Raw genomic sequence first — 21,822 nt, forward strand, 5'->3', positions numbered from 1 at the left:
GTCAATGCGCTCGACAACTCGCGTCTCCATACAACAAATGGCATTTAGGAGCTCTTGCCACTTGGAGCGCGGTTGAGGAGGTGGTCGCGGAATCGGAGGAGGAAGAGTCTGTTGTGCCTCCGTCCCTTGAGTTTCCGCTTGTGGTTCAGTACGAGGCGGAGGCTGAGTGGAAGTCGATGCTTCTCCTGTGTCCCGGACCAAAGCAGCTCCAAAATCCGTAGAAATACCCAATGATTTGAGTATCGTAGCATTCACCTCCTCGGCCGACCTAGTTACAACCGCTCTCTCGGTTCCAAGAGGAACCTTGAGCTTCTCAAAAACAAGTGATAGCAGTCGAGGAAATCCGAAACAAGTGTCGCCGGGCCTCATGCGAGCTGTGGTCCGCATATAACTGATGATAATGCTGGGTAGAGGAATTCCGGTCAACTGCATACCCACTCCATGTATCATCTTATCCAGAAAATAGAGATCGCTATTTCGGATCTCCCGTTTGCCACTCTTTTTCGGCACCACATTAAAGGCAAAAAGATAGAAGATCAGGTGGAACCGATGATCGAAGGAGTCGGCATATACCGTGAGTTTTTTCGAACTTCCTCGCTCACGGTACTGCCCCTTTAGACGTCCCACAGCCTCTCCCACTTGCCAAGGATCTCTAGCTTTGAACTCCTTGGTCAATTTGACGTCGTCGCCTTCGTCTTTGAGTTCGACGAAGCGTCTCAGTGCATCTCGATTGAGAGCCACTCTCTTGCCTCTAACCCGTGACACAATGAGGTTGCCACTGTGGCTCTCCTTGTTTTCTACATTAGCATAGAACTCCCGGACTAGGTTGGGGTAGTAGTGCTTGGGCAACTGAAGGATCTTCTCCCATCCAAGTCTCTTGAATGTTGTAGAAATGTGATAGTGCGCGTCCACCTCCGGTGCCAAGTGTTTCTCAATGATGATCTCCTTGTCCAGTCCGGCTTCATACCACTCTTGGTTTTCGAGCGATGTGAATCGTGTGGTATCGTAGTCTGGCGGTGGCTCGTCACGGCTAGTAGATGCGGTCTTCCGGCGAGAACGAGGTGGCGACTCAGGTGAGGAAGATTCTTGCTCAGGTGACTCCTCGTGCATAGAGGGTGTGTGTTCCTCACTTGAGGAAGGAGTAGGAGTACGAATGCGAGCCCTCCTTGTGCGAGCCATAATACCTATACCAAAAAGCTTTGAACGTTCATTAGAAAACGGATAAACTTGCTCACACTTGTTATATAAGAATTTTACAAAATTTCTGCAGAGTTTCCCCTTGTAAAAGGGCTAAACTCCCTGCCAACATGTGCCAAAAAAACACAACCAAATATCGTACATAGACTACTGAAGCTCTTGGTTAACAGAATACATCAAGTAAAAACACAAACAAATTGAATTAGGGTTCTCATATAATAATACTATACCTCGCAGTTCTAAGTTACACCATATAATGGATGCATTTTTATATGCTGAGATAGTTTCATGTTCAACTTGATAAAATTTTGCAGGCAGAAATTTTTACCTGGTTTTGAAATGTGTAAATTGAGAGCAGAAAAATTCTCGAATGATAACACATTTCTAAAGGGATATATATTCAGAAACTGCATTTGGCATATATAACAATACCATTCTACCATTCTATGGTACTCCTATCTGAATAATGTCTGAATTGAATACAAAGAGTTAGGAGATCCTTGAACCGGTCAATAAACCAGGATTGCAACGAAATGAGTGTTTCCACTGCCCTTTCCCTCCCCCCGTTTTACTTCTTCTGAAATCTTCAATATTTGGTACAAGAATCAATCTTTGTTACCAAGGTCAACTTCTGGACAAATGCTAGATAGACAACAAGCCAAAAGGTTTTGCCATCAAAGCCAAGGCGACCAAAATTCTAGCTAGAAAAGATGAAGTACCTATCTGAAATAAAATCTTAGAAAGCTCAATTGCATATTTTCAAGTAAAAGCGTCATCAAACAAATCAATCTTTTCAATCTTAACCATCATTTGCAGAATGTATATGCCAATATAATCATAATTCATTCATTCACAATTCATAATTGTTTCATAATATAATCATAATTCATTAATTCACAATTCCTACTTCGCACATAATATAATGTCGTGCTTTATTCATTCAGCATCAATTTCATTCATTCAGAGCAAATTCATTCATTCAATTAAAACCAACATGCACAAGTCTAAATAAATAAAATGCTCATGCGCAAAAAATTAGAAAAACTCTTAAAAATATCATCAAAACCATAGTTTTGAAAAAAATAAGCATGAAAATAGCTTTAACAATCTCTTTAAGCACAATGTGGCACAATTATATCAAGAAATCCCAGCAAACATGCATTTATCATAATATTCCCAAAAACTATAAAATTTGCAGAATAAGAAATTATAAAATGTTGTTGGTAAGAGCAAATTGTTACCTCAAATGTGTAGATTGATAATGGAGGATGAAAATGGTGTAAAATTTGACAGACAAACAAGCCAAAATACCCCCCAATTTGAGGATATCAGCTGCGGCCCGAAATGCGGTTTTGAAGATGAAAACCCTTGTTTGATGTTGTTTGTTGGTAAAATAGATGGGGGTTACTGATCAGAAGAGGTTTTTGGAGGTTTTTATGATGGAAGATTAGATAATTGATGGTTAAAATGGAAGATTGGAAGAAAGGGGTAGGGTTTCGGTGAGAAGAGGGAAGAATTTTTTAAAAAATAGCAGAAACGAGGAAGTCCGACCCCTATTAATATAGGAATTGGAAGTGGAATGAAAGGGATGATCCACCCGTATTGATATGTCTGTTGCATAAAAACATTTTTTAATTCTTAATTTATTAATTAATTGTTTCCGATTCACCGGATCTTACCTCTTTGAAAGGGATCAATAAAAGTCAAGATATGGACTTTAAGTTAAACTAACTTAAATAGAATTTTAGAATCTTTTGTTTTTTTACTTTACTTATTCTTCTGAATTTTTGCTAAATCCTTAAAATATTCAAATCAAGAAGTTATAATTGTTCAAATTATATAAAATTATATGAAAGGGAAAAAGTACCCGAGTTTGATCAGTTATATAATTAATAGAAAAGGAGATGAAATTTTTTCTTTCATTAAGCAAAAGCAAAGTTTTTATTCTTATCTTAATTCTTTTGGTGGGGTATTTTATTATAATTATATGGAAATTCGCCTTAGAATGACGAAAATAGACAGAAATAAAAATGTAAAGGTTTTTCGATTCTTTTTTATTATATTAAGTTTAAGCTTACTTAACTAATTCGATTTTTATGGCACAGCGAGTTCTATAGATACAAACAGGTATAGACTTGAATGAGAAAGAATCGCAAAAAAAGATAACAATCAAAAGAAATTTTTTTACGGATATTTTAAGGAATAGAAAAGTTTGAAAAAAAAAAGAATAACAAAATCTTCGTCTTTTTTCTATTTTTATTTGAGTATTTAATACTAATACAATTTTATTGATTCAATTTTCACATATCTTTACCCTATCGAAATTTCTTTTTCTGAAGAGAATATTATTTCGATAATAAATAGACTAAATGATTGGTTTTGAACAATAGATGTCTTTCACATCCAGTTAGAACGATAAGTAATCCCCTTTAAATGGCAGTTCCAAAAAAGCGTACTTCTACATCAAAAAAGCGTATTCGTAAAAATATTTGGAAAAAGAAGGGATATTGGACAGCCTTAAAAGCTTTTTCCTTAGGAAAATCTCTTTCTACTGGGAATTCAAAAAGTTTTTTTGTACAGCAAACAAATAAATAAGTAATAAAAGTTTGGAATAATCGGAATACACTCAAAAATCGATCCATTTTCAATTTTCTATAAAAAAAAAATAGAAAAATTTCATCATCTCTTGAGTTGATGTAATCAATATGAAATGAAATTAAGTTCATTCTTTTAGTTTTAAAAATAAGAATTTTTTGGTTACTGAATTATTCTAAAAATCCTAATACTTTTTTATTGACCAAAAAAAGAAAAATTTTGTTGACAAATCTTTGTAAAAGGTTTACCTTTCTTTTTCTCATTTCCAAGATGGGGAGGTTTATTTCCCCATCGACCTATTTGTCAAAGTTAGATTAATAAATAATTTCTCTTTTTTTAGAAGAGTGGGGATAAGACCTTTAGTCTCGTTTCTGCTATATCCCTGAACCGATCCGCGCTCGGATCGGTTCAGTAAGGTCTCGGATCCGACAGGGCTCGGATCAGTTTCAACAGAAAGACAGACGAACCCTCGGATGTATCTTGCTTGAACTGGATCCGAGCTCGGATCTTGAAAAGTGCAGAAACGAAGCCTCGTTTCTGCTATATCCGCGAACCGATCCGAGGACGGATGGGTTCATGAAGGCCTCGGATCCTAAAGGCCTCGGATCAGTCTCAACAGAAACACAGGCGAGGCCTCGGATGTATCTGGTTATCTATCGATCCGAGGTCGGATCCATAGATCCGCGGTCTGATCTTTCTGGGCTTCCTAGGATCCGAGCTCGGATCAGTGTTTCTCTGCAACAATTGCAGAAACTGCAATTTTCCAAACCTTTTTCCCCTTTTTCGGCCAATTCCAATTCACACATTTGACAAACATTTTATCAATTCTAATCTCGTACGCACATGTAATTTACCATAACCACTATATCCGAGATCTCAAAACACAACAAACACATTTACATTAGAATTCGAGGGGTGAGGTTCTTTGGTCTTTTTTGCACTTTTACACTAAAAGGGCATATTTTGGCCTTAAATACATATGAAATGACTAAACTTGAGCTTTTATAACCATGATATCACCAACACTCACTTGAAATGCACAATGCATGTATATGCATGAGAATTTCAAGCACTTAAAAGACAATTTGCCCAGAAAAACTCCCTTAAACCACGTGTTCTTCAATTGCACCTTCAAGATGGAAGTTCCGACATGTAACTAATTTACCGTGTATAAAATATAGGTGTACACTCGTATAATGCATAAGAATACTCATATAACCTACTTTTTTTGTACTCATATAAAGTGAGAACTAAGATACGCGCGATCGCAACATTCATACTCATATTATCCGTCATTTTAGAATATATACAAAATGTCACAAACAAAATTGTGTAATCCATAAGTTAGGTTAGTTATACAATAACAATACGAGTAATGGAATCAATGCTGCCCAAGTTTCCCATGAGTACCACATGTTGTTGGTTTGGGTATTCTTTGGCTTCGACGTGGCTGGTTTGGCACTACTGTATGGCCAAGAGTCCGTTGTGTCAACAGTGTATTATCTTGAATTTCAGTGCTTGTGCCTTCACCTCCTTCAAATTGCTCAGAAACATCGCGATGTGAATCCCTATCGGGCGTAAACTCTGTGTAAGTCACAGGGGACCTGTGATAATGGCCAATCGATCCACCTCCGTCATGCATGACATCGGTCTGAGGTGTGACAAAAGCAGATGCGCCAGCTTGGTCTTCAGTTGCCATCGAACCTCCATGGAATGCAGTTTGCATGGTGGGCTCTGGTGATCGGAGTCTACGACGTCGCCCACCGCCATGCTGACTTCCGTGGGTATTTCTAGGAGCTCGCTGAACACGACATGGATCAGGGTATAGTGGAATCTCATGTGGTACGTGTGGAGGACGAAATGCAAGTCGGCGGGACTCTCCTACATGATGCAAAGATGTGGATGCAAAGTCCCTCAACTCTTGAAAATATCCGCTGTGTTGTTCATCACTAACGCCAAGAGAGTCCTGTGCCATGAAATACATGCGAGACATGGCATCGCTCTGCAAAACCAATGGACCGAATTAGAAGGACATACAGAATCTCAAAATAGTTTAAAAGGTCTATAAAAGTATTTGTGCTTGTTAAAAAGTGGGTTGGAAATAAACTATACAAGATATTGTGCCCTAGCGCTATCACCCCGGAAGCCCTCAGGGAAAGCGGGAAATCGACTCGGGTTTGAAATATAAATCACCGTGCGCTCCCGATACCACTGAACATACTCATCCGATGGATATGTAGTATCTTCAATTACTGTGCCATCTTGTATATGCACACGTCGATCATTCCAAATATCAATATATTGTCTATGTGTGGTGCTCCAGTCTTGATTCGCCCTACCACGACGATCTAGAGAATGTAGAGCTGCCTGATTATCCGTCAACCTCATATCAGGCAGGGACTGATGAAACCCAAACTGCCGCATAACTCGATGAGGGAGGTGCGGCTCAACTACATCCCAGCAAATAAGATACGTTTCGGACCTCCAAATGTCCTGACCTGCAGTACAATACGCAGGAAGAGAAGCGAGAACGTCCGCCGAATATGGCTGCCATACGAACTGGAAAAAAATATAACATGAAAAATCCAAATCTTTTTTTTGTATTAAGAACTAATAAAAGGAACCGAGCCGAGCACGGATCGAAACTGAATGAGTTCGGATCCGGCAGAGTTCGGATGAAAACCGATTTATGAATTCTTGGATGATCCCACGCACATGTAATATAGCAAAAGTACAATACCCACTCTAGCAAAACACATCAAACACATCATATGCTAGTCAATACCTCTTCAGGCCGCAGGCCTGCTAACTGATCTCGGAATGCGGGCACAACATGCCTAACAACTCTGTGTACGTCCAAATCATTGTTCCACCTAAAAAATTAAAAAGTACGGTACATGTTTAGAACAAATTATATGTTGGTTCGATATCAAAGGTCACGGAAACCCCCGAAATAAGGGCGAAACGACGCACCTAGCTCCATATGGACCAGGGTAATGCTCCAACGGCGCGATTCGGTCCGGACGCATGGTTGGTATATGTTCCCAAATCCATAGCTGTTACAAAATTAGAATCAATGTTAAAAGTGCAAAATGGAAAAATGAAAAAATCCGGTGATAAATGTCCCTATTGAGTGCAATGTACCTGTAGTAAAACTAATGGACCGGCAATAGCCGATTTGGCAGGATGCGTGGCATCACAAAGTGACCGATAGAGAGTCGCCAAACACGCACTACCCCAACTATATTGCCCAACAGTTTCCAAGTCCCGCAGTAATGGAAGATACAACAAAGGAACTTTGTTGCCGGACTTATCGGACAATAAGTGTCCACCTAATATCAGTAAGAGGTAAATGCGCGCACGCTGCCTACATTCCGCATCTGAAGCATCGGGTGGCAACTCTGTATCCAACACTCTTGCTAAACATCCCAACTTTAGCCTCTGTCCATCAAAGTATCCAACTGCTGGCGAAAATCCAAGGAGCTCCTCACAAATGGCTCCCCACTCCTGAATGCTGCGGTATGTGTCTACCCCTATAACCGGTGGACCATCGATGTTCAACCCCCACAACACCTCTACATCCTGTAATGTCACGGTAGCCTCTCCAACCGGTAAATGGAATGTATGCGTCTCGGGCCGCCATCTCTCGACTAAAGATGTGATCAAAGAATGATCAACCATCTGATATCCACTCTCAAGCACGCCCTCAAATCCAGCCAAGGCAATATAACGCAAAACCCGATCAGGAATAGGCGTATGCGACCAAAATCCTCTGTCACACCGTCTGACATCTAACTGATTGCCCTCAATATGTCCGTGGAAAATTGAATGCGCCCGGTGTGCAGTTCCCCCCGATATAATGTCGTGCACGTATGGTCCTGGATGTAGACCTGCAGGGATAGGAGTGTCGGCCATAATCCGGATGCAAATATCTACATCAATTAAAGACGGTGAGTCATGCATAAGTAAAACCCTAAAAGTGGGCAGTATCCAGTTTTGACCAATAAATCGCGAACTGAATGTAGCAAAATTTTGTAGCAAAATTTGACCAAAGAACTAAGATACATCGAGTGAGAACTTTGGGGCTGCAGGTGTAAACAGGAAATTCTATACTTATCAAAGCATTGAACGAGTAGCGCATTTGACAAATGATAAATTCAAGTCAGCAATGTAGTTATTTAGAATAAATCCAGCATCGAACACAAATGAACTAGACTATAAATCCCACGTTCAAAAAGTTGAACTAACATGAAACAAAAATATCTAGGGAGTCGATAAAATCAAGGCCTATAATTCGGACAATTTCTCCTATTGTGACCCGTCTGATGACAATTTCGACATCTTCTTGGTTCGTCTGGATCCCTTTCATCCATCTCATTCCGAATTCTGCTAGCTCGCACCCGCCCTGCCCGGCGTGTAATAAATTTGCTCTTGTCTGCCTGCAGGGCCCACCCACGATAGAGCCAAGTATCTTGATGCGGCAATGGGTTAAACATGCCTGAATACTGGACCGCCCACCTTGTTTTAGTAAACTGCTGGTCCACAAGCAATCCCGGATTGTCACCTCTATTCCTGCACACCGCCAAAGCGTGTGAACAAGGAAGTCTGTATATCTGCCACTTTCCACAAGAGCATGTCTTATCAAAAAACCTGATGGTTTGCGTATTGCCTCCTTTACCATCGACACGCCGCCCTGTGATAACCTTATATACGCCCGATGGGCCATCGAACTCAATGACTCTGTGGGCGCCTGCCTTCCGCTCAGCATATTTAAAACGCCGCCATATCCTTGGGGGAAAAGGATTGCGACAATGTGAAGCATCTTCCCTTCTCGTCTTGAATAACGCAACTGTCCGATGAAATGTCATGTCAATGCATGCACGAATTGGCAAATGCCGTGCCCCGCGCAAGACATTATTATAGCTTTCGGATATGTTGGTAGTTAGAATACCCCACCGACGGCCATCGTCGTGTGTTAGACACCACTTTTCTGGACTAATGGCTGACAGATAATTCCAAGCATCTGGGAACATGCTCCGTAGTTCTCTTCTGAACATCCGCCACTTGCGCAATTGTCTTGCCCTTCCCATTGCCCAACACAACTTACGAAGGTGTAAACCTTTGAAGTGTGTCATCAAATTGCTCCTAACATGTCGCAGGCAAAATCTATGGTAGGCTAAAGGTTCCGCCCAATAGTCAAAGTGTGTCATAGTATAGATGATACCATTGTGGCGATCGGAAATGACACAGATAGGATGTCGATCAAGTGCCACATTATATCTTAATTGTTCCATAAACCACGACCAACTGGAAATCGTCTCCTCATCAACTATGGCATAAGCAAGTGGCAGAATGTGGTTGTTCGCATCTTGCGTGACTGCAACAAGGAGTTTGCCCTTGTATTCGCCACGCAAATGAGTGCCATCAACGCATATAACCGGCCTGCACATGTGGAATGCTTCAATAGCCGGTCCAAAAGCCCAGAATACATACTTAAAGGTCTTAACTCGATCCGAACTATCCGAATGATGCGACCACTCCACCACGGTGCCTGGATTGGATTGCACCAGTGCATCGAGATACTGTGGTAGTTCGGCAAAATTCGCTTCCCAAGATCCAAACACAAGCTCAATTGCTTTACGTCTCGCGTACCAGGCTTTTTTGTAAGACACATCAACCTTCAAGTTTTCTTTAACGGAACTTAGTATGTTCTTGACCTTTAATCCAGGGTCATCTTCAATGCTACGGAGGATGTACCTTGAAATAACGGAAGCCGTCAGGCTTGTATTGTTATTTCTAATCATGTCGCCCAAGCAGTTATGGTCATTCACCCACTTTGTAATTTGCCACATTCCATGAGTCTTTTTCTTTACGGCTCTAACACACCATTCGCATGGTGGATACGATGGCGCGGTTGAAGTGGAAGGATGTCGATCAATTGATGACTTGCACTTAGCAAACCACGTGTTACTCTTACTCTCAATAACTCTGAACTCCCTATTGTGATTGATGGACCACATCCTAACTGCTCGGCTGAGCTGCTGCTTACTCTCAAATCTCATATGAAGACGTATATTATTATTCTCCTCACTGAATGTTACAATACGCTCCAATCCATCCTCCTCTTCCATATCATCATGATCTATGTTCCCAAGATCGGAGAAAAATGTCATTCCTCTTGGCACATATGCAGAGCTGCCAGCTGTGCTATTGCGTCTGTCCAAGTGGTCCATATCGAGGTTTACTCTTAAACCCCCACCTTCATGCTCATCATCCGAATCACTACCAGACACATCTTGCGACTCCGACTCTTCAACCTCTTCCGCATCAACTTCCGGGTCATCTTCCGGGTCATCTTCTTCCACATCATCTTCAAGAGAGCCAAGGAGCCCATCGTGTATACTAGCATATACATCATTTTCAGCTGAACTGCGACAACCTTGCCCAGGGTTAGACTCGATCCCAATTGGAGAAATATGGCATGATAGACCTGGATCTCCAAAACTTGGAATCGAATCCAGGCCATGAAAATATTCCTGGGCACCCATGGACCCTGATGTGAGCCTTGGTTCTAATGAATCCATAGATCGATCACCATGCATATAATGACATGCTGATGAAGTCTCTGGAACGACTACACTAGAACCGAAGTGCAACTTTGTTGGATCCATGAATGCATGAACCAGCGACATCATTGGACCAACATTACCTATTGGTCCAGTGAATACGCTATTAACTACAGGCATTTGGACGATTTCTTCCTTCTCGATATAAATCTCCGTCATGTATGAAACTCTTTCGATCCAAAGATCGTACATTACATCAAGAGTTTCATCATCCACCACTGCGGAAACAGTATATTTGGAACTCTCCAACGGTTGACGAAGAAACAATTTCAGCTTGAACATCCCTTTATCGGCCCCAATATAGTGGTAAATCCTGTCAACCAACTCCCCGTATCCAATTCTATGCCTCAAAGTTAATGTCCGGTTGGAAGTACGAGGCATATAACAAACAAAGTCACCTTCGTAATGTATTTGTCCTCCCCAGTATAGGTTTACCCGCAGAGGTCTTTCTACAGACATGTTTGTAAAATGAATCCCTATTTTGGGGACAATATATTAGAATTAGAAGTCCAAGCGTCCAAACAAATGAAAGAGAGGATGGACTATAGGTCGAAATTGGAACTATTATATAGACTAATTTCGATCCATATGTTTATGAAAAAATTTAAAACAGGTATGAAATATGCTATAAATAACGATAGCAATAGCCTAAAACTCCGAACGCAATCTTTAGAAAATTTGGACAGAGTCTCCCCTAAAATTACACTAAAACTCCCTGCCAACCAATCCGAAAAGGGAACCCGATTAAGTAGTAATCACATTTGCCACACTACATATTGTCAAGAGACCCTATAATTTTCAAAGTACAGGCGTAAGAAATGTATTTAGAAGTTATATATATTTGGGCTCCACATTCACACCTCATAAAAAGATCCACATTCACAATGATGTGATATTCTAGCTATGAATCTTACAAAATTAATGTTATTTTTCCAAATAACCTAATAGTGAGTTACCCTCACAAAGAAAGATCTACAAAAATTTCGACATAATCTCCCTTATAAATAGCCTCAAACTCCCTGTCAAACAATCCAAATATCCATGAAATTCAAGAGCTCCAATCTATAAACTACATAATGTCAATAAAGTCTCAAAGCTCCAATTGCAAAACATACAATATCCAATGTACATAGTGTTTCGACCAAAAGTAATAGGGTCGACAAATAGATTTTAAAAAAAAATTCTGATGATAAATTCAAAAAAATTCTACAAATGGGGCATTTTGAGCATGGGATTACATCCAAAGGGTCTTCGCCTTCAGCAAATGCGAACTCACGGAGCTCGAATTTTCGCACGATGAAATCCACAAAAAATTTTAACAAAAAATAAAACAATAGCTCGCATTTATTATTATGAAATGGACGGATCCGAGCTCGGATAATTTATTGAAGCCCTCGGATCCAACAGGGTTCGGATCCTTCTTAACGGATGATCAGACGAGACCTCGGATCTGAGTAAACAACTATAAATCCGACCTCGGATCATAAGGATCCGAGGTCGGATCTTTCTGCCTTTAGTCGTATCCGAGCTCGGATCTTGCTTTTTCTGCACTAATTGCAGAAATCTGCAAATAAACTGCAACTAATTGGAAATGGAAAAATTGCCAGTCATCGAAAAAGATAACGTATTTCCTCAAATCCACCACAAAAAATGCAAAAATAAGCACAACCCACATCACATTTACACCCAAATTTCACAACAAATCTGAACCTGCCCTTGGATGATAGTATTCAACTATTAATTAAACTTAAAAAGCTATACGTGAGGCATTGCAAGTGCAAAAGCCTAACCTTTATGCTGTTTGACAGTTGCAATGGGACGGCAATGCGGTCAAATTTTGGGAAGCGGCAAACGCGAAACCAGTCTTTCGATGCTCCGGTTTGCTCCGGTCGTTTCTGCTTCGATGTGCAGAAACCAGGTCTGTTTTCTTTGTTTTGCTAATCAAAAAATCCGAATTCTTTGTTTTGCTGTTCCACAGCTATTCAACCAGCTATTCTTTGTTTTGTCTTTTTTTTTTCGAAATGGGGTCTTGGCGGTTGCTAGGGGAGCTGGGTGAGAATGCGAGGTCACAGAGCTCGCATTCTCAGAATGCGAGGTCACAGAGCTCGCATTCTCAGAATGCGAGCTCGAATCGACCTCGCATTCGCAAAATGCGAGCTCGATGAGCTCGCATTCTGAGAATGCGAAGACCCCCCTTTGTAGAAACAAATCCAAAAACCGCCCTCGTTGTAGAAATCTTTTTTTTTTTTCATCACAAAATAAGAATTCACCCTTTGACTATGAGGGGGAACGGGTAGTGCTACAAGGAAACAGCCGAGATGATGCAGTCACTTTGAGTAGGGGAGATTCCGGACCTGTCGAGAATAGGAACAGAAAGAGGAGGATGCTTAAACAATTCGACAGGATCAGCTCCCACTCCACTCAGGGAACTACATTACAAACTTCTATTGACCAACTACTTGTTGACTATAGTGATGTATTTGGAAATCCTAAACAGTTGCCTCCTTCTAGAGCATATGATCACCAAATACCCCTTAAACCTGATGCCAAGCCTTTTAAAATACCACCCTACAAATACCCTCACGCACAGAAAACTGAAATAGAGAGACAAGTGAAAGACATGCTCCACAGTGGAATCATTAAACCAAGTCACAGCCCTTTCGCCTCACCCGTTCTACTGGTCAAGAAAAAAGATGGGACTTGGAGGTTTTGCATTGATTACAGACAGTTAAATAGCCTTACCATCAAAGATAAGTTCCCAATTCCTATTATAGACGATCTGTTGGATGAACTTTACGGAGCCATATATTTCTCCAAAATTGACCTCCGATCTGGTTACCACCAGATCAGGATGTGTATAGAAGACATACCTAAAACTGCTTTTAGGAAACATCAAGGCCTTTACGAATTTGTTGTAATGCCCTTTGGGCTTACTAATGCACCAGCCACCTTCCAAGCACTCATGAACTCCATATTTGAACCATACATCAGGAAATTTGTCCTTGTTTTCTTTGATGACATATTGATTTACAGCCCTGACCCTGAAGCTCACCTCACACACTTGAAAATAGTAGTTGACACACTTAGACACCACTCTCTCCTAGCCAAACTCTCCAAATGTTCTTTTGGTCAGCCGCAAGTAGAATATCTTGGTCATGTGGTTACCCGAGAAGGGGTGATTGCTGATCCTGCCAAAATTGACAGCATGCTTTCCTGGCATGTCCCTACTTCGGTTAAGGCTCTTCGAGGCTTCCTGGGGTTAACGGGCTATTACAGGAGGTTTGTGAGGAATTATGGTTTGATCACTAAACCTTTGACTGACCTTTTGAAGAAGAACAGCTTTAACTGGACACCAGAGACTATGTTGGCCTTCAATGAGCTCAAAAAGGCCATGAGCTCTACACCTATGTTGGCATTGCCAGATTTCAGCAAGTCATTTGTGTTGGAGACAGACGCTAGCAGTAAGGCTATTGGAGCTGTGCTCATGCAGCAGGGACATCCCATTGCCTTCATGAGCCAGGCGTTGGGACCCCAGAACCAATCCTTATCTATTTATGAGAAGGAGCTACTTTCACTCATTTCTGCCATGACCAAATGGAGACATTATCTCCTTGGGAACCATTTCATCATAAAAACTGATCATTACAGTTTGAGGTTCTTATTGGAGCAAAGGATCACCACCCCACTCCAACAAAAGTGGCTCACCAAACTGATGGGGATGGACTATGAAATTCACTATAAAAGGGGAAAAGAGAACTTGGTGGCTGATGCCTTGTCCAGAAAGGGATTGGAGGATGGAGGGGAGGAGAGACGAGTGGAGAGTAAAAAGGGAGTGCATGCTATGTCTATAGTCAGACTAATGTGGCTCACGAAGGTGATTGAGAGCTATAATGGTGATCCCAAGGTTAAGGATCTACTCCAGGCTCTGGCAATAGATGACCAAGCCATACCTGATCACACTTATCAGCAGGGAATCATCAAGTACAAAGGAAGGATACTAATTGGAGCTACAGGAACTTTGAGACAGCAGCTTATCTCATGTATGCATGAATCATGGATTGGGGGTCATTCGGGAAACTTAGGCACTTACCAGAGGCTGAAGGGGTACTTCATCTGGCCAGGAATGAAAAGAGAGGTGGAGGACTTTGTCCAACAATGTCAAACTTGTAAGATCAGTAAAGGGGAGCATTGCAAGTACCCCGGACTGTTACAACCATTGGACATTCCGGAACAAGCGTGGCAACACATAGCAATGGATTTTATTGAGGGGCTGCCCAAATCAGAAGGGAGTAATGTGATTCTGGTGATAGTGGACAGGTTCACTAAGGTGGCACATTTCTTCGCTGTCAGCAACCATTACACTGCCAAAGGAGTGGCCCAGGTGTTCTTTGATAACATATACAAGCTCCATGGGTTACCGTCAAGCATTGTATCTGATAGGGGCAAGGTGTTTACAAACGTATTTTGGCAAGGACTATTCAACAGAGTAGGCACCCAGCTACATTTATCGACCAGTTACCATCCTCAGACTGATGGACAAACCGAAAGAGTGAACAGGTGTTTGGAGACGTATCTACGGTGCTTGTGCTTCCAACAACCCAAGAAATGGAAGAGGTGCCTTACTGCTACAGAATGGTGGTATAATACTAATCATCATACAGCTCTGCGAATGTCACCCTTCCAGGCCTTGTACGGGTATGCCCCACCCCAGTTGAGCCTAAGAGACAGGTCCTCTAGAGTAGCTGAGGTAGAGGACTGGTGGGCAGAAAGAGTTAATTGGAACCAACTGCTGAAGGAAAACTTACTCAGAGCCCAAAACTTGATAAAGCAGTATGCTGACAGAAACAGGAGTGAGAGATCATTTGAAGTAGGTGATCTAGTGTATCTCAAATTGCAACCATACAAACAGACGTCCATTGCCTTAAGGAGGAATTTGAAGCTCTCTTCCAAATACGACGGGCCTTATAGGGTGCTGGAAAAGATTGGACCAGTGGCTTATAGGTTGGAGCTACCTCAGGGATCAACTGTGCATCCTGTATTCCATATTTCCCTACTGAAGCCATCTGCAAAAGGAGCTGTTGTGCACTCGCAACCACCCACGCTCACTGAGGAGAGTGAGGTCAAAATAACTCCTGCAGTTGTCCTTGCTAGAAGGACTCTGCAACGAAATGGGAGAGACGTGGAGCAAGCATTAATCCAGTGGTAAAATCTTGATGCAGCTGAAGCAACTTGGGAGGATATCACAGTGATGCAGGCTCAGTTTCCTGAGTTTGGAATCCAATCCTAGAGTCTACACAACTTGGGCTTAGTTTTCTAAGTTTGGAGTCCAATCCTAGAGTCTAGGATTGTGTAAAAGGGGAAGTATTGTTATGGATCACAGGGACTAAAATGTAAACAGTCAAGAGCTTGAGGGATAATATTGTAATTCATTACGTTAGTTAGAATAAGGGCAGGTAAAGTAGTAAAAGGGTGTAACTACCCATGCATGCAGACGGCGGGGAAAGTTGTTAAAAGGGTGTAACTACCCATGCATGCAGACAAAAGCAATTTGTTAGCAGGAAAGCACCGCCTATATATGATGGGATGGGTAGCAATAGTAGGCACGGATTTTGTATGACTCATTTTCTCAAATCTGAATAATATTCTCTCTTCCAAATTCTCCCTCAGTCCCCAACTTCTTCTTCTTATCTTCCTTCTAGCTCTAGTCATAACAGGATCTTTATGATAGAATAGTAAACAATTACTGTTGCCTATGTGTGTAAATAAACTAATTAAATTTAAAAAAAATTTGCCTATGTGTGGAATTATGAGATAGGTTAATTGCAAATTGATTTATGTTGCACCACAACACTACAAGGAGTAGATTCACAAGAATCTGGACTGGAGTGAATTTCAATTGCTGATCAAAATATATGTTATAGTACACTTAATTTTTCTTAGAAATTTATCATAATCTAAAAAATGCCATTCTGATTAAGTCTACTAGGCATATGTATATGTGCATGACTTGGAACTACTCTATTCATGGCTACAAACACAAGTATTCCAAACAATCAACCATTCTAAAGAAGTCCATTGGTAGGTAGTTTTGATAAAATATTGGCTTGGGATATTTGTGTAGGAGTTGGATTCCTGATATTTTTGTACTAGTTGGTATGAGATTTCCTATTATCAGGTTTTTTAATAAAAAAATTTTTACCCTTCTTTCCCTCCTCACACCCATAATCAACCTCAATAATAGTATTTGTTGGGGTAAAAGTGTAAATGTTTGTATTTTATGACAAGCATATTGAAATCGATCACCACTTTATCAAACATTTGAAAATAAGATGATAAGATGTCCCATTCATGAACTGCAAAGATGAGTTGGTCAATATACTTACAATGGCTATCCCAAGAGCAAACTTCCATAAGTCACTTGGGAAGTTGGGCATGTGCAATTTTTATGCGCCAACTTAAGGGGAGTGTTGAAATGATTTTTATGTAGATATTATTTGCTTTGTGTTTGAATTTTCAAATTAGAGATCAATTAGAGTTGATTAGATTTGAAGAAAAAGAAGGGCTCCTGCCATAATAGTTAAGCAAAGAAGAACTTGAAAGGATAAAAACAGGAACGTTAAATTAGAAGATGAAAGAGAGGCACGGTAAAAGAAAGGTAGGAGTAGTAAAAAGAAAGGGAAGAAATGAAGGAACGTATTATTTTAGAAGATGAAGGGGAGAAATCGGATAAAAGATTCTTCTTCTGATTATTAATCTTCAAGTGATCCTGGCAGTGAAGAATTTGGATAAAGAAAGATGTTGGAAGAAGGATAACAGGGGAGTGCTTGAGGATGATGCATTGCATGGTGTGCTTGCTTAGATGTTCCTTTTCGATTCAAAAATTTAATGGCATGTTGGAGTGAGGAACACCTACTGTATCAAAGAACTAAGCGGGAATGAATTGGTCCGTTTGATTAGCATGTGGAACTGGTTTGGATTGCTATTTTTCGGAGTTTTTGTAGAAAAATATATTGTAATGATTTGATATATGCAAGAAAAAAATAGATGATTGGAAAATATGTTTGTGGAAAATGTAAAAAAAATTTAAAGAAAAATTTTCAAATATTATTTACTAACTTGCATTATAAATATAATTTTTAATCATTTTTTTATCGCACGTACATTAAATCACAAAAAGTGCTTCAATTTTGACTTAATTTCTATCTTTGTTTTTATAGCCTATGTTGTGAACGTCAGTTGAACTTGTCATTTCATTCTATCTCTCAAATCTGTTAATATGACAGGGTTGTATTTTTCAGATTTAAGCGTATCTATTAGTTCTATTACCATATACTTTGAGGGGTTCTAGATATTATTAAGCCATAAATTGATGACATTATTTGACTCCTCTTCTGTCTTTTTTTTCTTTTTTTCTTTTTGACAATGTGGTCAGATGGTGGAGGATCTAAATCCTGGGATTGAATGATTCTTTAAGAAAAGAAATGGGTTTGGACTGGATGCTGCAACCTAACAATACCACCGAAAAGACTCCAGCAACAGCTTTGGACAATCAATAGGAGGTTCAAGTCAAAGCTTAAAAGGTAAGCTTTAAACTTGTTTAACATTTTTTTTTTGCGTGAAAGCCTGCAAACAGATATATCTAATGTTTGTTCTCGGCCATTGAATGCACTTTAGCAGCAATTTTTTAGTGTAAGTAGGTAAGAGTTTTGGTGCTGGAGAAAACTCCGGAACAACGGTTGTGAGATGAAATTTCATGTTCTTAGTAGCCAAAAAAGTGGCTGCCATAGACTTTTCGGCTTTAATTGTTCTTCCTGCATTTTTGTTCTGATTGCCAAGAACGGAGGAAAATTGATAAGGGACTGCTTTTTGGTAATTGGAGTCTTAGGAACTTTTGGGGCTAATGGAGAATAGAAACAATTCGCATTTTAAGAGCTATAAAACATGAGGGAGACAGAGTGGAGGCTGGAGAAACTCGAGAAGTAGAGGCATTAATGGCTTTCTCAGAGTAATTAGATTAAGGAGTCGGGTCTTTTGTAGTACGTTCTCCATACTAAGAGAAAATATAACAATCTAATCCTGGGTATAGAATCTCAATTCAAAATGAAAATCTACATCCACTTCCCGATTTTTCCCATTTTTATTTAGTTCTTGAATCTTGTCCTTCATTGGTCTGAGATCAGCCTGTCTATCGCAAAACTGCATATTGTTGTAGGAAGCATTGTCATTCAGCTGACTTGTGTCTTTAATTTATTTTCATGATATGTTTGACGTTCGCTGCTATGTGAGTCGTTTTTATTAACATTGTCCTTTGAGATTGTTTATCTTTGCTGTTGTCGAGTGTACTTTTTTTTATCTGAAGTTGCACATATCAAATTGGCCTCATCATGCATTTTCGGATACAGTTCGGTTATTCTATATCCCGTAGTATATTTTGCGGTTCAGGTAGTTTTTAGGGAGTTGAATCCATACTCGAAGAACAATGGAGTGGGTATCCAGAAGATTCAGATGCTAATGCTGGTCAGAATCAGCTTCTTTCCTCTACACTTGTGGATGATGAAGGTGCAACAAGCTGAGGCTGAAGCATTGGAATGAGCTCATGAGCAAGCAGCCTGTGGGGAGGGAGGCTTGAGGAGGTCTGTTGCCGCACTGTCTCAGGTTTCTTATTCGAAGATTTTTCCTTCAAGTTAGTAGTATATAATGAATTAACTTTGAACGGGTGGTAGAATATGGGCGTGTTTCTCTTGCAGAGCTGGTAGTTTTCTGTGGCATATCATAGAGTAGCACCAACTCATGCTCATTTTCATGCAATAAAAACTGGAAGGAGAGGGCTAAGAGGGGGAGGAACAAACAGGCACGGATAGAGACAAAGGAATGTCTCCCAGGAAGGTCTGCAGTCTGAGGATAGCAATTTTCCTGAAAGATGTTGGCTTAATTTTGATACGAAATTCTCGAATATTAAAAGAAACAGGTTGATCAGTTTGATAATGTTCCAACATTTTTCCTGTCAATTTTGGTAGTTTTTCAAGTTGAGCTAAGGTCAAAAACCCAATGGATTGTTTTCCTGTCTTATATATACACTTAGATACGGTCCATTTATCTGTGTATGTGCACGAATACAATACTGAGGAGTTGGAATTGGAAAATGGTGAAAACTGGCAACAACCTTCTCGAGGAAATTACTGCTGAGCACTCAACTTGTTCTGGAATTGCTTGTACAGCTGATGGGGATCGCTGCATTGTTTTTCACTCAGGCATGTGACAAAATGACGATTTTTGGCAATTGTGCTTTATATGGCAATATCTACCACACTTGCAAGGAGTGATGGTTAGCAAGCATGCAGCATTAAATTAGTCAAATATTTGGTCTAGTAGCTTCTTAATTTGTTTGTTAAATAATGACGATTTAGAACGAGATTGTTTGTGCATTTAGTTATTCATATTCAATATTGGGATTTCAATATAAAAAAGGACAAATTACACTTTACCCTCTTATGGTTTAGTGTTTTTCTACATAACTCCCCTATAGTTTCAAAAACTATACATAACTCCCTCATGGTTTAGATTAAAGTGTCAAAGTGACTGAAATAGTCATTCGCAATGGAACTTTTAAAAATATCGAAATCATCCTTATAAATACATGACACACTAACCCCGTATGATTTCATGTTTTGCTATATAATCCTCTTATGGTTTAATACTTTACCATATAACCCCCTTATAGTTTTCAAAATATACACATAACCCCCCTCCCCTGAGATTAATAAATAATTTTGAACTTTATATAAGGGTATTTTTGACATTTTAGGTGATTCTGTTACAAATGATCATTTCCGTTACTTTGACGCTTTAGTCCAAACCACGAGGGAGTTATGTATAATTTTTGAAATCATAGGAGGGTTATGTAAAAAACACTAAACCATAAGGGGTATAGTGTAATTTGCCCTATAAACAAAGGTGATCATCTGAAATAATTAGTGATTTAGATAGAATAACCATATGCTCTTTCTGTATTGAGCAACTATAGATCAAATCTGGTGCTTCTTATATTCTGAAGTTCAATAAAAATGCTTTATTAAGATCAAAGTCCTAATTTGTTCAGAACTAATTCTGCTGTGTTATTGTCCTCCCTTGTGTTGTAAACTAGCAAGCAACTTGATGGTCACAAAAGCTTGAATCATAGTGTTCCAGAATGTGACAGTGCATCAGAATGGGGGTACAAGGATTAACCCCTGGCCAAGCAATGCTTTTTCATCTTTTTTCTATTGCAAGGAATGGAATCTCTGCTGGCTAGAAAACTTTTTGTTTGCAGTTGCCAGGTGAAGGAAGGAAAGCACCCTCAACTCGGCACCTTTAGTAAATTCCATGGAACAGTACCCTTTCCCCATCCCTTGCTATATATTGTATCCAGATCAGATCAACTACTACTATCCTCAGTTCATCTCAAACATTGATGCCAACAGCCAATGTTGGCTGAGTTCATTAGTGTCAATCCAATCTTTTATCTTTTAGTCAGTCTCTGACAAAAGCAAGCAACAATGCCTTCTGAAACAACACACACCAGTAGCAAGTCTCATCCAAATTTGGATGGTGCCCCCCCAGTTGAGATGATGCATAAACGTATTGATGAAGAGATTGGGGAGATGGTCTCTGCTTTGACGAATCGCCTTAACAGCATCCTACACGCTCAGAAAGTTGAAGGGGGTAGTTCAAGCAGTCATCATCACCGGCATCATCAGGAAGAGGATCAAGAGCATGGAGGTGCAAGAATCATTACACTGGCTGGAAACAATGTAGGTGCCACCATGCGCAGGGAAATGGATGAGAAAACTGCTGATCTGCCGGTAGAATTGCCAATGGGAGAGCAGGAAGCATTGAGTACCTATGTGAACAGCAACTTCCAGGCCGTCAACAACTCCATCATGATGGGCGGTAGCTATTCAACTAACGATCCAGGTGTTCACTTGACCATTTCAGATTACATGGAAGACTGGACTCCTTCCGAGTCCAAACACAAGGCAGGTTCCAAGCATGATGGAAAGAAGGAAAAGAAGAAACAAAAGGCAAGCCAAAGTGACCAACAAACCGAGAAATCTGAATAAATCGTTTTAAGTTGGAAAAAACTATACTCTAAAATGTTAATCTTGGAGTACTATGTCTGTTTCCTGTCTATTTCTTAGAAGCAATAAACACACATCCCATTAAGGGCAATAAACATGTACACTTTTTTCGTATCTATGGGTCTTTTCCATTGCAGTGATCCACTACAAATAGGAATGATCAAAGCTAGTGTATTGTGTAGCACTCCAAGATGTATTTATGTACCGAGAGATCCTTCATATATAGTGCTAAAAAACCAGTTATGAGTTTGATTTGCATCCTTACCATTTCAAGACAAAATTCATAG

General features: G+C 40.1%; 1 protein-coding gene across 1 annotated transcript; it reads left to right on the forward strand.

Moving 5' to 3' along the window:
* Positions 1-20,834: 20,834 nt before the first annotated feature.
* LOC113722662 (uncharacterized) lies at positions 20,835-21,793 on the forward strand. The gene has a single exon (XM_072048314.1). It carries the CDS (start codon positions 20,954-20,956, stop codon positions 21,515-21,517), a length of 564 nt encoding a protein of 187 aa, XP_071904415.1. The 5' UTR covers positions 20,835-20,953; the 3' UTR covers positions 21,518-21,793.
* Positions 21,794-21,822: the final 29 nt, after the last annotated feature.

The sequence above is a fragment of the Coffea arabica genome, chromosome 5e (assembly GCF_036785885.1).
Source record: "Coffea arabica cultivar ET-39 chromosome 5e, Coffea Arabica ET-39 HiFi, whole genome shotgun sequence".
NCBI lineage: Eukaryota > Viridiplantae > Streptophyta > Magnoliopsida > Gentianales > Rubiaceae > Coffea > Coffea arabica.